The 13,598-nt window shown below is 40.0% G+C and overlaps 1 protein-coding gene across 2 annotated transcripts in view; it reads right to left on the reverse strand.

The window, feature by feature from the left end:
- Nucleotides 1-13,598, reverse strand: part of vopp1b (VOPP1 WW domain binding protein b) — a 74,544-nt gene that overhangs the window by 50,795 nt on the left and 10,151 nt on the right. Inside the window, exon 1 of one of the 2 annotated variants that reach the window (XM_043690150.2) lies at nt 1,133-1,186. The exons of the other annotated variant lie outside the window; for it this stretch is intronic. Within the exon in view, the coding sequence (XP_043546085.1) occupies nt 1,133-1,162 (30 nt within the window). The 5' untranslated portion in view covers nt 1,163-1,186. Of the gene's footprint in view, nt 1-1,132; nt 1,187-13,598 lie in introns of those variants that run through there. 2 annotated transcript variants of the gene reach the window in all.

Here is a 13,598-nt window from a genome sequence, read left to right on the forward strand (position 1 = left end):
ACAGCGCACATGCCAAAGAAGAACCGAATGAGGTCACGCAGGGCCCGAGAGCTTTTGCGTTCAACAAGCGCGTAGCAAAGCAGAACAATGAAACAACATGGTTGCACATGGGCTTTTTGCATTCGTACCTTTGTTTGTACCTTGAATTTCGTACATACGTTGAAGCAAAATTTTACGTACAAAATTTTACGGAGTTGTTCGTATATCGAGGCGCTACTGTATTTTGACAAAATCAAAACCAATGAAACGATCCGATATTCTGGGGTATAAATTGGACATTTTGAACAGTTAGGGGGAGAACTGCCAAGGACACCAACAAATATAAACTGCTAGCTGAAGAGCTCTCTGAAACGTACCTGTCTATAAGAAGTTGTGCAACAAAATATCAAAACCGACCTCGAGACAAATCTACTGAGGAAAATTTACAAAGGAGAATTGACAAAGCTGACTGTTTTTTTTTTAAATTGGACCAGTATTGTAGAGTGGGAGATAAATGATGGGTTTAAGAGAAAGGAGTTGTAAATAGCTGTTGCTTTAATGTTCTCTGTTGGACTTAAAGAATAAACTTGTTAACTTTTACTTTAAATAGTGATCTCTGGGATAGTTCTTTGCCTCTCGAAATTTAACAGATTACAGTGCGAGGTGAGCTACTTTTTGTGTCGGGTTTAAATTAGCAGAAGGGTTTACCCCATGTCATAACTGTATATTTTATATTAGATATATAGTAACAAGACTGACAAAGTTTAAAATAAAATTTGCACTTCAAATTTAAAAACTGAAAAGGATAACAACAAGTTTCACATAATGAAGCAGTCTTCAAAGGGAGACTATACCTGAGTAAGATAGAGGCTGAATGAGTACATCTGGAAATTTCATTCAAAGTGGGAATGCAACTGGGAAAACTTCTCAAAGTTCAATATTTTAAAAAGAGTCAGATCAGACCAAGCAAATAAAATAACCTAAACAGGCAGTTGCTGATAGTGGCAGTTACCTGAAATCCCATTCCTGAATAGGTATTGATCACTGCAAAAGGAAGCTCTGCTAGTCGATGATAATAACAGTTTGAGAAAGAAAAGGAATCTTAAAACACACGATTAGTAAAGCAGCATGACCAGTGTGAAGGAAAGTTTACCTGAGCGAGACAGGCGCCGAGTTGCCACATCTTGGAATTTGGTCCCAAGTGAGAACTTTCTGCATTGGGAAAGAGGCGTTTTAAGTAAAATCTATGTTTCTTTTAATTCATTCATGAGAAGCATTTATTGCCCAACCCTAATAGCCCAGAGGGCAGTTAAGAGTTAACCACATTGCCATGGGTCTGGCGTCACATGTCGGCCAGACCAGATAAGGATGGCAGTTTCCTTCCTATTTGTAAACCAGATGGGTTTTTCCAACAATCAAAAGATTAGGGTCATCCTTTTATCCTTTTTAATTCCAGATGTTTTTTGAATTCAAATTCCACAAGCTGCCTGTGGCAGGATTCAAACCCATGTCCCCAGAACATTATCTGGGTCTCTGAATTAACAATCCAGCGATAATATTACTAGGCCATTGCCTCCCCTATTGCAATAAGTCTGCTTAGTGGGAATTTTGGTAAATGGTGGGGAGGTGATTTTATTTTTAACTACTTTTGTTCTCAGCATCCAGCATTTAATTTACAATTTTGTGCTGGAGGAGCAGGTAAGTCAGTAATTTGTATTATTAGAAACTTGAATTATTATCACTATTGAAAGTTTCGTACTATCAGTACTGTAAAGTTGACAGTGCTAAAATGTATTGAGAAGTGTAAGTTGCTTTAATTTTAAATGAGGTTGCAATTGCCAATTTAATTAATTAACATATTAAAGATGACAGTACAGGTGATGTTCAGCAATTGCAAAATGAGAGCGCTTCTAGATCTGGATGTCACCCACAGAAAAACATATCTGCAGTGAGTGCTGTGGCTTCAAGTACTTTAGCTCAGAGTCAGACCACAAGAAATAAGAACAATATCTCCTCCAAAACCCTTCAGCCCATCCTGCTCCGGGGAGATTGAGCTGCAGATCAGGAAGGGGGAAATTTAGCTGGACACTTTATACCAGGAGGTGGTAACACCCCTTAGAATTGGGTTCTTTGATTTAGTCAATGGTCATAGACCAGCACGGTGTGGCTGCAAGTGAGGTAGGTAAGGGGCATAGAAAATAAGAGCCTCAGCCTTTGCAAGTGTACAACAGGTTTCGAGGTTTTCTTAGCATTCTTAGACGAGATTGAAGGCTGCAGTTGGTTAAGGAAACTGGTTATGGCACCACTGTAGAGGACAACATTCAAGAGAAGGGAGCAAGAAGGAACGCAGGAATAGTAAGAGACAGGGTCACGAAGAGGAGTGATGTTGTTTTCTACAGGAGGGAATGTGACTCCAGACAGCTACATTATTTAACCAGTACAGGGTTTGTGATATCTATTCTGGACTGGAGATAAAATTACAGTGGAGAAGATAGATAATGTGTGATCCACGTCAGTACCAGTCATCTAGGCAGATCAAGGAAAGAGATTCTGCTGACAGAGTATGACAAATTAGATACTTAAATAAAAACAACAGAACCTCAAAAGGCAGTAATTTTTGCCTGAGCATATGCAAATTGGCTTAAAGATGAATATGATAGAGAAGTAAATAAAGGACTCAATTCTGGTGTTAGAGAACTGACCTCTGGTGTGTTGGGCACTAAATCCAGTATAGTGGAAAAAGTAGGATCTGTAAGGTGGTAGTCAACACTTGAACCATGCTGGGACTGGTTTTCTCACAAGCTGCATAACTAGGGAAGTACAGGGGTGAGGAAAGGTAGTTCAAGCTTGGGCAAATCAAGGGAGAGAGTTGAAACAAGATAGCAAAATACTAATGTGAAAAAATATCTCAGGAGGGGACACAGTGGGGAAATAAAAAAGACTCTTAAGAACATAAATGCAGTCAAGGCTAAATGCTACAAAAGTAACCAACAAAAATAAAACACTGATATGAATGCTATGCACATTCAGATACAAAGTAAATGAACTGGCAGTGCACAATGAGTAAATATGATCTGATAGCCATTATGGAGACTTGGCTGCAGGGTGACATGAACGGGGTTCTGAATATTGGGCATATATGACAATTAAGAAGAATAAGGAGCTAGGTAATGGCAGAGAAATAACTAATTCTAATCAAATATGGTATTGGTACAATAGTTAAGAAATTACTTTAGTTCTGGAGATTCAAGATATAGATGATGAATAGTGAGAGAAACAAGTCACCCAAGAGAGTGATTTATAGGCTCCCAATAGTAACCATAATATAAAATGAAATATACAAGTAGTAGTATTGGGTGTCTGTGATAAAGGAATAGCAATAATTAGAGCTGATTTCCTTGGAATTGAAAGTGGAAAGATTTGATTGGTAATACTGTACTAGACTAGACAAGGAGTTCACAGAATGCTTTTGAGATAGTCTGAAAGCAGCACACTTGAACCAAACAGAGAACAGGGTACACTGGAATTGGTATTGTGTAATGGAACAGGATTAATGAATGATTTCGCAATAAAGGTAAGTCTAAGTATCAGCCATCATAACATTATTGAATTTTACATACAGTTTGAAAGGGTGAAGATTGGGTCAAATATTTGTATCTTTCATTAAGTCAAGGTAACCATGTGGGCAGAGAAGCTGAGATAGCAGGCATATGAATGGGCAAACAGGTAACGGCATTTAAAAGGATATTTCAAGGTGTCCAGAATAAATACACCCCTATCATCAAGAAAAATTCCAAAGTGAAGGACACACCATTCCTGGTTATCTAAATAAATAAGAACATCAAACGTAATGAAAAAGCATATAACTGCACAAACAGCAGGTCAGGTGACTGGTCAGAATACTAGAATGGCAGAGAATGATTAAAAGGTCAATCAGGATAAATAAATTAGAATATAACAGCAAGCTAGCCAGATACGTGAGATAGTAAGTGTTTCAACAGGTGTCGAAAAAGCATAAAGAGAATGCTGGCCCTCTATGTGGGCAATAGGAGATAGTATTTCCTCTCACTAGGGAAAATAGTAGATAATGAGGAGATGGCAGATGAAGTGAATATTTTGCTTCTGTCTTCACGAGAGGATACAAACAAGATTACAGCAATAGATGTAAATTAGGACACTGAAGAAAAAGAGGAACTTGGTGAAATTATAATCACTAGGGAAGTGGTATCTAATAAACTGATGGAGCTGTGGGTTGACAAGTCTCTGGGTTCTGCAAGACTTCATCTTTGGATCCTCAAGTCTTAAAAGAACAAACTAACAAACTAATAGATGTGTTACTGGTCATTTTCGAAGATGTCCTGGAAAGACTCCATTAGACTGGAAAAGAAGCAAATATAACACATCTATTCACAAAGGAAGGGGAAAGAAAACAGGAAAACTATAGTCCATTCATCTCGACGTTTGTTGTTGGGAAGGTGTTAGAATCAAATCATTAAAGGAGGCTATAAACTGTGCTTTTGGAAAAACTTCATCGTAATCAGGAAGTCAACATGGTTTTGTGAAAAGGAAACCTTGGTTATACAATTTATTGAGTTCTTTGGAGTAGTAATATGTACTATGGATAAAAGGAAATCTATTGATGTACTGTACTTCTGTTTCCAAATGCATTTGACAAGGTTTCACAAAAAAGGATATTGTACAAAGCAGAAGCTCATGGTATATGGGGTAATATGGAATGGATGAAAGATTAACTGGCTGGCAGAAAAAAAGTACACTTAAATTAGTCTTTTGCAGAAAGACAAGATTGACAAATGGTGTTCTGCTGGCGTCTTTACTGGGCCGGCAACTTTACATAAATCATACCGAGAACTTAGACAAAGGAATCAACAGCACGGCAGTTAATTTTGTAGATGACACAATGATAGGTGGAAAATATGACAATGTATCTACCTGTGCATTGGTTTGCATTCTTATTAATGAAGTGGACAAAAATCTAGTTGAAGAAGAATTCTGTGGGAAAGCGAGAATTGTACACTTTGGAAGGAAGAATAAAAAAAGTATTACTTAAATGGAGAATGACTGCAGGAATTTCAAGGTACAGAGAAATCTAGGTGCTCCAGAGCATGAATCATAACAGGGTAACATTCAGGGACAGCACTTAATCCTGAAGGCTATTGTGATGTTCGACTTTATGATGAGAGGAAGTCAATATAAAAGTTAAAAAAAAACTTATACTTAGTTATATAGGCATTGTTAGTTACACATTGCAAATACTATGTACAGTTTTGGCCTCCAATGTAAATGTAGTAAGGCGATTCAGAAGTTTATTAGATTGCTTCAGAGAATGAGCAAGTTGTTTTAGTTGAGGAAAAATTAGACAGGGTGGAGCTCAGAACAGTGAGGGTTGATTTGACTGAATATTAATTCTTGATCCTGAATAGTCTGGTTAAGAGTATGGAAAGGCTGATTACTTTTCTGGGTGAGTTCAAAATGGACACACTGTCTCTAAATTAGGGACACTCTTCTGGATGAGCAATGAAGGAAAATCTTTTTGTCAGAGGGTTGTACAACTTTGGAATTCTGCCTCAGAAGACAGTGGAGGTTATGATCACTACACATTTTAGGTGTAATTTGTATGTTCCTCTGTATCTTTTTAAGTTTTATTACAATAATATCACTGGCAAGTTATACAGTAAACTGAAGGAAGATGTTGCCCATTTTTACATATCACACCTTCCACTGATTTACAACACTTTCAGTCTCAATAGCTACCAACTTATTTTTTAAAATATATTTTTATTGAGAAATAGACTTTGAAATATTACAATACAATCTAAAACAATACAAAGAAAGAACACCAAAAAAAAAGTTAAAAACCCAAACCAACCTCATGGACAAATGTATAAATATGTATAGAAAAAAATATAAAAACTCCAACTAACTATTTAACTAAATCAATAATAACCAACAACAAACTAATAAATAATAACTCAGCTCAGTCAAACAAAACACTCATTCTCGAATATCGAGAGCATTAGTTTTCACATACTCATATGTTTGTAGTTCGTATCCCTCTCTGGATATTGAACTCGTAAAGCATAATCGCTATGGCTAGATAGTATAGCAGACAAATGTGTCCAGGTATTCCAAAAAGGGCCACCATGTCTTATAGAAATTCTCAGTCTTGTGATGTACCATACTTGTGAGAAATTCCAAGGGGACACACTCCATAACAATCTTCCGCCAACCCGAAAGATTTTTGGATACCCAACCTAATGCAATATTCTTTCGTGCGCAGAAAATGAGGATGTTGAAAAGTTTTTTTCTTCTGCGTATCTACAGCGAACATACTGGGCAGGCCAAGAAGAGGAGAGATTGGGTCCTTCTCCACCCTTACACCCAAAATCCTCCATTGCACCTGCCACAGCGCTCAAGTATGTTTGAAGCCTACCACAGGAGCAGAGAAAATGGGTGTGAGTGCCCGTATCAACTTTGCACTAGGGAAATGTTGAAGATACCCCTGGTCTAAATTTTGACAAATGATCCGGAGCCAAGTGGATCTGTGGAGAATCTTCAAGTGTAAAGCATGGGTCCTATTGCACATTGAAATCTTTCTTGCGTTTTCCCAAATATCTTCCCATGTCTCCGAGGAGACCTCAACACCTAGCTCTCTCCCCCACACCCTGCAGAGTCGATCGAACTCATTTGCAGGGGCGCCCCCCCCCCCCAATTGATGATATGAAGCACTGACAGAAAGTGTACTCTTAGCACTGAGCATCCTCCTCTTGATGTCAGATTTGTAGGGATCAGTCAAAAGTGTAGTCTTTTTTTGAATAAAATCCCTAACCTGAAAAAAACGAAAGAGGTCCCTGTTAGATTGCTCGTATTTCCATGCTAACTGATCAAAGGACACCATTGTGTCTCCCTCAAATAAATCGGCCATGCAAGACACACCATGAGCCGCCCAATGTTTGAATCCTGAATCTATCATCCCTGGTTGAAACCCACTTTAAGTGTAAGAGAAGATGTTTTGCTAATATTGCTTTCCCTCTGCCAAATTGCCCTCCGTGCTTTAACAGTAATGACAACTAGTGGGTTATGGCAATATTCTCTAACTGTCCTCAGTTTGTCCAAAAACAGCAAGCTAGTAAGAGGCACCCTGCCTGAGAGGTTTCAATATCCAACCATACTGAAAGAGGGTCTCCACAAGCCCAATCACTCACGTAGGATAAAAGCGAACTTAATTCATTGCTTTTAATTTCTGGGAGATCTACTCCCCCCAATCTGTGAGGCAATTGCAGTCTAGCTAATTTAATAAGGGGCCACTTACGATGCTAAATAAAAGAGCTCAACAGCTGTTCAGTCTCCTGAACGTTTGCTTATTGAAAATCAGGGAGAGCATCTGTATAGGGTACAACAAACGGGGAGAGAATATTCCTCTTAAGCGCTATCCGACCTAACCATGAGACCGGAAGAGCCTTACATCTTTGAAGGTCTTGTTTGATTTTGCTGAATAATTGAACAAAATTAGCAATGAACAACTGATCAAGAACTGGAGTGATGAATATGTCCAAATACACAAAACTCCCCTGTGACCACTTAAATGGGCATCGATATTCGCCCTCAAAACCTAGTACCTTCATAAGACCACCCATAGGCATAGCCTCTGATTTTGCAAAATTAATCTCAGGTGAGACACCGAAACTGCTAGATTTAACAAAGAAAAAGAGGACATCGTCCATGTACAACGAAAGCTTATGTAATTTTGACCCCACTTCTGGAGCCGATAGATTAAGATCCCAAGAAAGGCCTCTGCCAATGGTTCAATCAGCAGTGTAAAAAGCAATGGTGAAATGGGACAGCCCTGTCAGCTGCCCCTAAAAATGTTAAAATTGGTGGATTGCACCCCATTGGTGACGACCGCAGCGAAAGGGTCACTGTAGAGAACCTTTACCCATCTTATAAAGGCTTTGCCCAAGTCAAACCGCTCCAAGGTATAAAAAAAAGGTACAGCCACTTAACTCAGTCAAATGCCTTCTCTGCATCTAGAGAAATCATCGATCCCTGTATAGACTGTCGTTGACATGCTTGAATTACATTAAGCAGCCTCCTAACATTATTGGAGGATCTGTGGCCCTTTACGAAGCCCATCTGGCCCTCTTTAACAGTAGCAGGTGTAACAGTCTCCAGCCTTAACGCAACAGTCTTAGAAGTCCACATTTAAGAGTGAAATGGGGCTGTACAAAGCACAGTCCTCCAGGACCTTCCCTTTTAAAGAATAAGCAAAATATTGGCCTGTCTCAGAGATAGCAGGAGACAATCATGACTGCGAGTCATTGAACATATTGAGCATCAGGCCTGACAATATGTTTATAAATTCCTTGCAGAATTCGCTGGGAAGTCCTTCAGGACTGGGTGCCTTTCCACGCTGAAACTGTTTCACCGCCTCCTGCACCTCTTACTCTGATAAGGGGGCATTGAGAAAAGACTTTTGCTCGGGAGTCACGGTGGGAGCTCCAAATCCTTGAAAAAAAGACTCCATCTTGGCCCGCCCCTCCTCACAATCCTCAGATGAGAAGAGAAAAATCCTGGCATGCCATATTATTTTTTCGGAATCACACGTTAGGTTCCCAGATCCTTCCCTTATCAACATGATGGCTTGAGAGGCGCTCCTTTTCCTGGCGAGATATGCTCAGTACTTGCCTGGCTAGTCACCATGCTCATATAACCTTTACTTTGTGAAAGAAAGCCCTTTCTTTGCTGTCGGTGAGAGCACAGAATTCAATACAGACTGCAGCGCCGTAAAACTCTGTAGTTTGACCAACGAAAGCCTGTCAAAGTAAGCCTTCTCGGCTGCCTTCAACCATGCTTCGAGGAGACGTTGCTGCTCACCGTTCTGCTGCTTCCTACTGGCAGAGTAGGAAATAACTAACCCCCGGCATAGGCTTTAGCTGTTTCCCAAAGGACGGATGGGCTACTAACTGAACCTAAGTTAATGTCTAGGAATGCCCGAAATTCCCTAGAGAAGTACTCCACAAACTTATTATCCTTAAGGATAATGGGATCCATTCACCAGTGCCTTGTAACGTCCTCAATCTTAACCAACAGGCATACCGGAGCATGATCGGAGATGGTAATAAGACCAATCGTACAAGATGCCACCAAATCCAGGGTTGCCGCAGGGGTCAGAAAAAAATCAATCCTGGTTTGACATCTGTGAGGATTGGAAAAAAAACGTAAAATCCCTGCCTGTAGGGTGGAGATGGCTCTAGACATCCACCAACCCTAACTCCACACACACATATCCACTAATTGTTTAGTTTGTACAGAGGATATCGGGGGGGGGGGGCCTTTGGGCAACCTGTCTACTGTGGGATCCATGAGAAATTAAAATTGCCCCAATAATGATGTGCCGGGACTTGAGACTGATCAATTTAGAGTACGCATCTACCAGAACTTTGAGGGGCTGAGTCGGAGGGCAATAAACATTTAAAATGCTATATTTTTCGCAGTTTATCAGAGCTTTGAGAATCACAAACCTCCCTTGCGTGTCTTTTACATACTCTAGTAACTTAAATGGGAGATTCTTCCTAACTAATACAGCCACTCCCTTACTTCTGGTATTAAAAGATGAAAAGTAAACCCGATCAAAGCCATTCTGTAGTTTCAAATGTTCCCTATCATCTAAGTGTGTCTCCTGTAACAAGGCAATATCCACCTTTTGCTTTCTAAGACTCAAAGTACCTTTTTCCTTTTAATTGGTGAGTGACTTGCTTGATGTTCCAGGCACACCATTTAATCAAGTCATAAGCCATAACCTTCTGCAGTAACATTTAGATTCCAGAGAGGAGGAACTCGAACCACAAATTGCTGAGCCTTAGTGTTGCAAGATCCATTGAACATAAAAACTACAAAAACTAAAACCACAATAGTTAACAAACCTATAAAGCTATCAAAGATTATATACAACAAAAGCCAAAAACAAAACCAACATATAAAGCACCAACGGCACTGAATAGGGGAACTCACCTCCTGCCCAAAGGGGGCAATTACACATCCCAAAACCCAACTTCCTATCCTGTTGCTAATACTGCAGCCCATTGCTAATACCTGAACCGGGCATAAATTGCCCATAATTAGGCATCCAGCCATTCCAACCATTTTCCCTCCTCCTAGCTGAAGCTGCATCACAAACACAAGCAGGAAAGAAAGAAAATACACCATGGAATAGCAATGTGAATAAAGAAATTTTGAATAAAAAAGGGTAAGTACCCCACCCATCCTTTGGTATAACTTAATTTAGAAATCAAAAGTACACATCTCAACCACCGCCAAACATAGTTTAGACCAGGTTATTACCAATAAAAAAGATTGGAACAGAAATCCCCAACTGGACCTTCTCTTTTCTAAAAAAGCAAAAACAAAGATATACCCAAGCAACACTACAATGTGTCCATACTAAATTGTTTACATCAAGTTAATTTGTCCACAAAGTCGCTTGCCTTCTCCAACGTGTCAAAGAGATGTATCTAAGGTTGTCCGAAGCACTGCCGATACCTCAGAGAATACCGGATCCCAATCCTTGACACCGTCATAGGATTTTCTTTTCTGGATCATCGCCACTGGAAAGTCCTGAAAGAACATAATCTTAGTGCCCTCGTAAACTAGGGCTTTCAGATCCTTCCCCTGGATTCTGGAAGCTTCCATGATTCTCTCTTGATCTCTATAATGATGAAACCGCACCAAGACAGGATGAGGACGTTGATCCAGACTTGACCTCCGCACAGTGACCTGGTGAGCCCTTTCAATCTTCAAGCCTCTCATTCCAGCCTCCAAGTTAAGGAATTTTGGCAACCAGTCCTCAGTAGATTCCACCGACCGCTCACCTTCCTTGCCCTCTGGCAGACCGATAACCCAAATATTTTTTGTCCTGCCCCTGTTCTCGAGGTCATCAACTTGATTAAACAAATTATGCGTCTACAGGGCTTGAATCCTATCCTTGGAGGAACCAGTATCAGGTTCGACCACTGCGACTCTGTGTTCTACCTCATCTGTCCTTTTCTCCAGGACTTCCATCTGCTGTTCATGCTTCTGCAGCATGATAGAGGAAGAGCTGACCCCGATCTCTATCTGCTGACCCAACATCTCGCGAGATTTTGCAAACTCCTTCACGAGGGCCTGGTAAGAAATTGAGCCCTAGGATCCTGCAGGCTGGGCCGCAGGCCCGCCCTCGGATGCTCCTCCTCCCTTCTTTGGCATCCCTGCATGGTAAAAACCAAGGTAAGTTGGTGTTTCACAATTTCCTGGGACTCCACGACCTGCAGCGCAATTTTCCTAGATCGCCGCCATCTTGGATCCACTCAGCTACCAACTTTTAATGGGTTCCAGTATCTCTGCTTTAGAGTACAGTATTAGCTTCAAGTGACATCTCTAGGTGCTTTACTCAAACCCAGCCACCTGTACTGACACCTTCAGGAATGTATGAACTTGTATACCAAAGCACCAGTAAAGCCTGTTCTGTTGATTCTACTTCTCCCTGAGTTTAATAAGATAGTCAGGTTTTGAACTGTACCTTTAAATTTACAATAGATGATGGAATGGATGTGGCCTGTTTTGAAGTCCACTCAACAGTGAGCCTCAGTGGTTTGATTATTGGAAATCAAAGGAATGCTCAGATTGCTTTACTGAAAATGTCAAAAGTATTCACACGAAGTCAAAGGCAGCAGTTTACCATGACTTCATAGAATCTCCCAATGTCCCAGAAAGGCATCGAAGGTACCAAGTTATAAAGTTCTAATTTGGAGTAAACTACTCAAACTACCCAACTTTGAAAAAATTCTACTTAAGAACATCACCCTTCTAATGAATACTTTAAAATTACATTCAACAGATGAAACAACCATTCCGTTAACTTCCCTCAGAAGAAAAGTCCACATAAACATTTCTCTTTTGATTTTGATTGCAGAAAAATGTTTTGATTTCCCACCTCAACTAACCGGACATGAATTTGATTCCACATGACATTTACGCCATCTGCTCTGTGGCAGAATCTCTTCCCATCTCTGTTCTGTATGCATGTATATTTGTCAAGCTTTTACTCACTGGGAAGATGTTTCATTTTTGATAATAGGTGCTGAGAGTTAAAATGCTGCAACATCAGAAACTGCTGCAACTAAGGAACAAAAGGAGCTTTGGTGTACAAGTCCATACATACCTGAAGATGTCAGTATAGGTAGCGGTAAAGGCAGGTTGCCTTCTTGTAACACCTTTATAAAACATTGTTTCAGCCACGGATGGGATAGTGTGTGCAGTTCTGGTCGCCACACTATCAGAAGGACGTGATTGCACTGGAGAGGGTGAAGAGGAGATTCTCCAGGATGTCGTCCATAATGAAAAGTCTTAGTCATGAGGAAAGGAGAGACACCCTAGGTTTGTTTCCTTGGAGCAGTAGAGGCTGAGGGGATATCTGATGGAGTCGGCAAATTATGAGAGTAGTAGACAAACAGGCGGCTGGAAGAACACAGTAGGCCAGACAGCATCAGGTGGTGGAGCAGTCAACCTTGGAGAAGGGTTATACCCGAAACGTTGACTTCTCCACCTTCTGATGCTGCCTGGCCTGCTGGGTTCTTCCAGCCTCCTGCTTATCTACTTTGGATTCCAGCATCTGCATCTTTTGTCTCACTTTATGAGTAGATTATGAGGAACATACATTTAAGGACAGGAGCAAGTGGTTCAGAGGAGATCACAGCAAAACATATTTCACCTAGAGGGTAGCAGATATATGGAATGTACTACCTCAGAACTCTTACAACATTTAAGAAACATCTCGATGTGTACTTAAAATGCTGGAGGCTATGGACTAAGTGCAGATAAATGGGATTAGTGTAGTTTAGTGTTTGTTGGTTGGCATAGACATGGTGAGCCAAAGGACCGTCAGATGCTGTATGACTATGACTATTACTTAATCTGCTTATACAGTGCACTAAATAATTTGGGAGTTATGCATTGTCTGCACTTATATATCATATTCTAATTTATACATGGCATTCTCATATATTCATGAACAAGGAGGCTGGGTGCATCAGCAAATCACCCCTGTACCACACTTCACTGTTATTTTCATGGCAGTCTTATTATTCTTTTGAAATGTCAGAACCACGAACCAAATATGATTATTTACACAATCAAAACCACTACATGTAACATTTTCACTCTGCAAATACAGACTTATAATGCCACAACTGCAATTGGCAGTAAAACTTACGAGACTGAATATAACTTTTTAACTAAGTTTGGTAACAGCTGCCATATGGAGGTGGAGTTATAACATGCAAGTGACCAGAACTTTCTACAAAGTTTAATAACCTCGCAGCAGACAAGTTGCAAGATTTAGTTTCTTTTTTCAAACATCATGTGACAAATCACAGCTATTAAAAATGAAAGATAAATAACTTGCCATCTATGTACAGTTGAAATACTATAATGCAAATTATAAACTAGAGCAAGTTGATTATAAAGTTAATCTCATCTCACATAAAGACAACATCTGAATGTTTCAAATTACAATCTTGCAATTCAAGTCCAGGAATCTATTATTTTCCACTTTCCTGCACATTATT

Source organism: Chiloscyllium plagiosum, unplaced genomic scaffold (assembly GCF_037043375.1).
Source record: "Chiloscyllium plagiosum isolate Xiang-an unplaced genomic scaffold, Cpla_swu_hap1 HiC_scaffold_5, whole genome shotgun sequence".
Lineage (NCBI taxonomy): Eukaryota > Metazoa > Chordata > Chondrichthyes > Orectolobiformes > Hemiscylliidae > Chiloscyllium > Chiloscyllium plagiosum.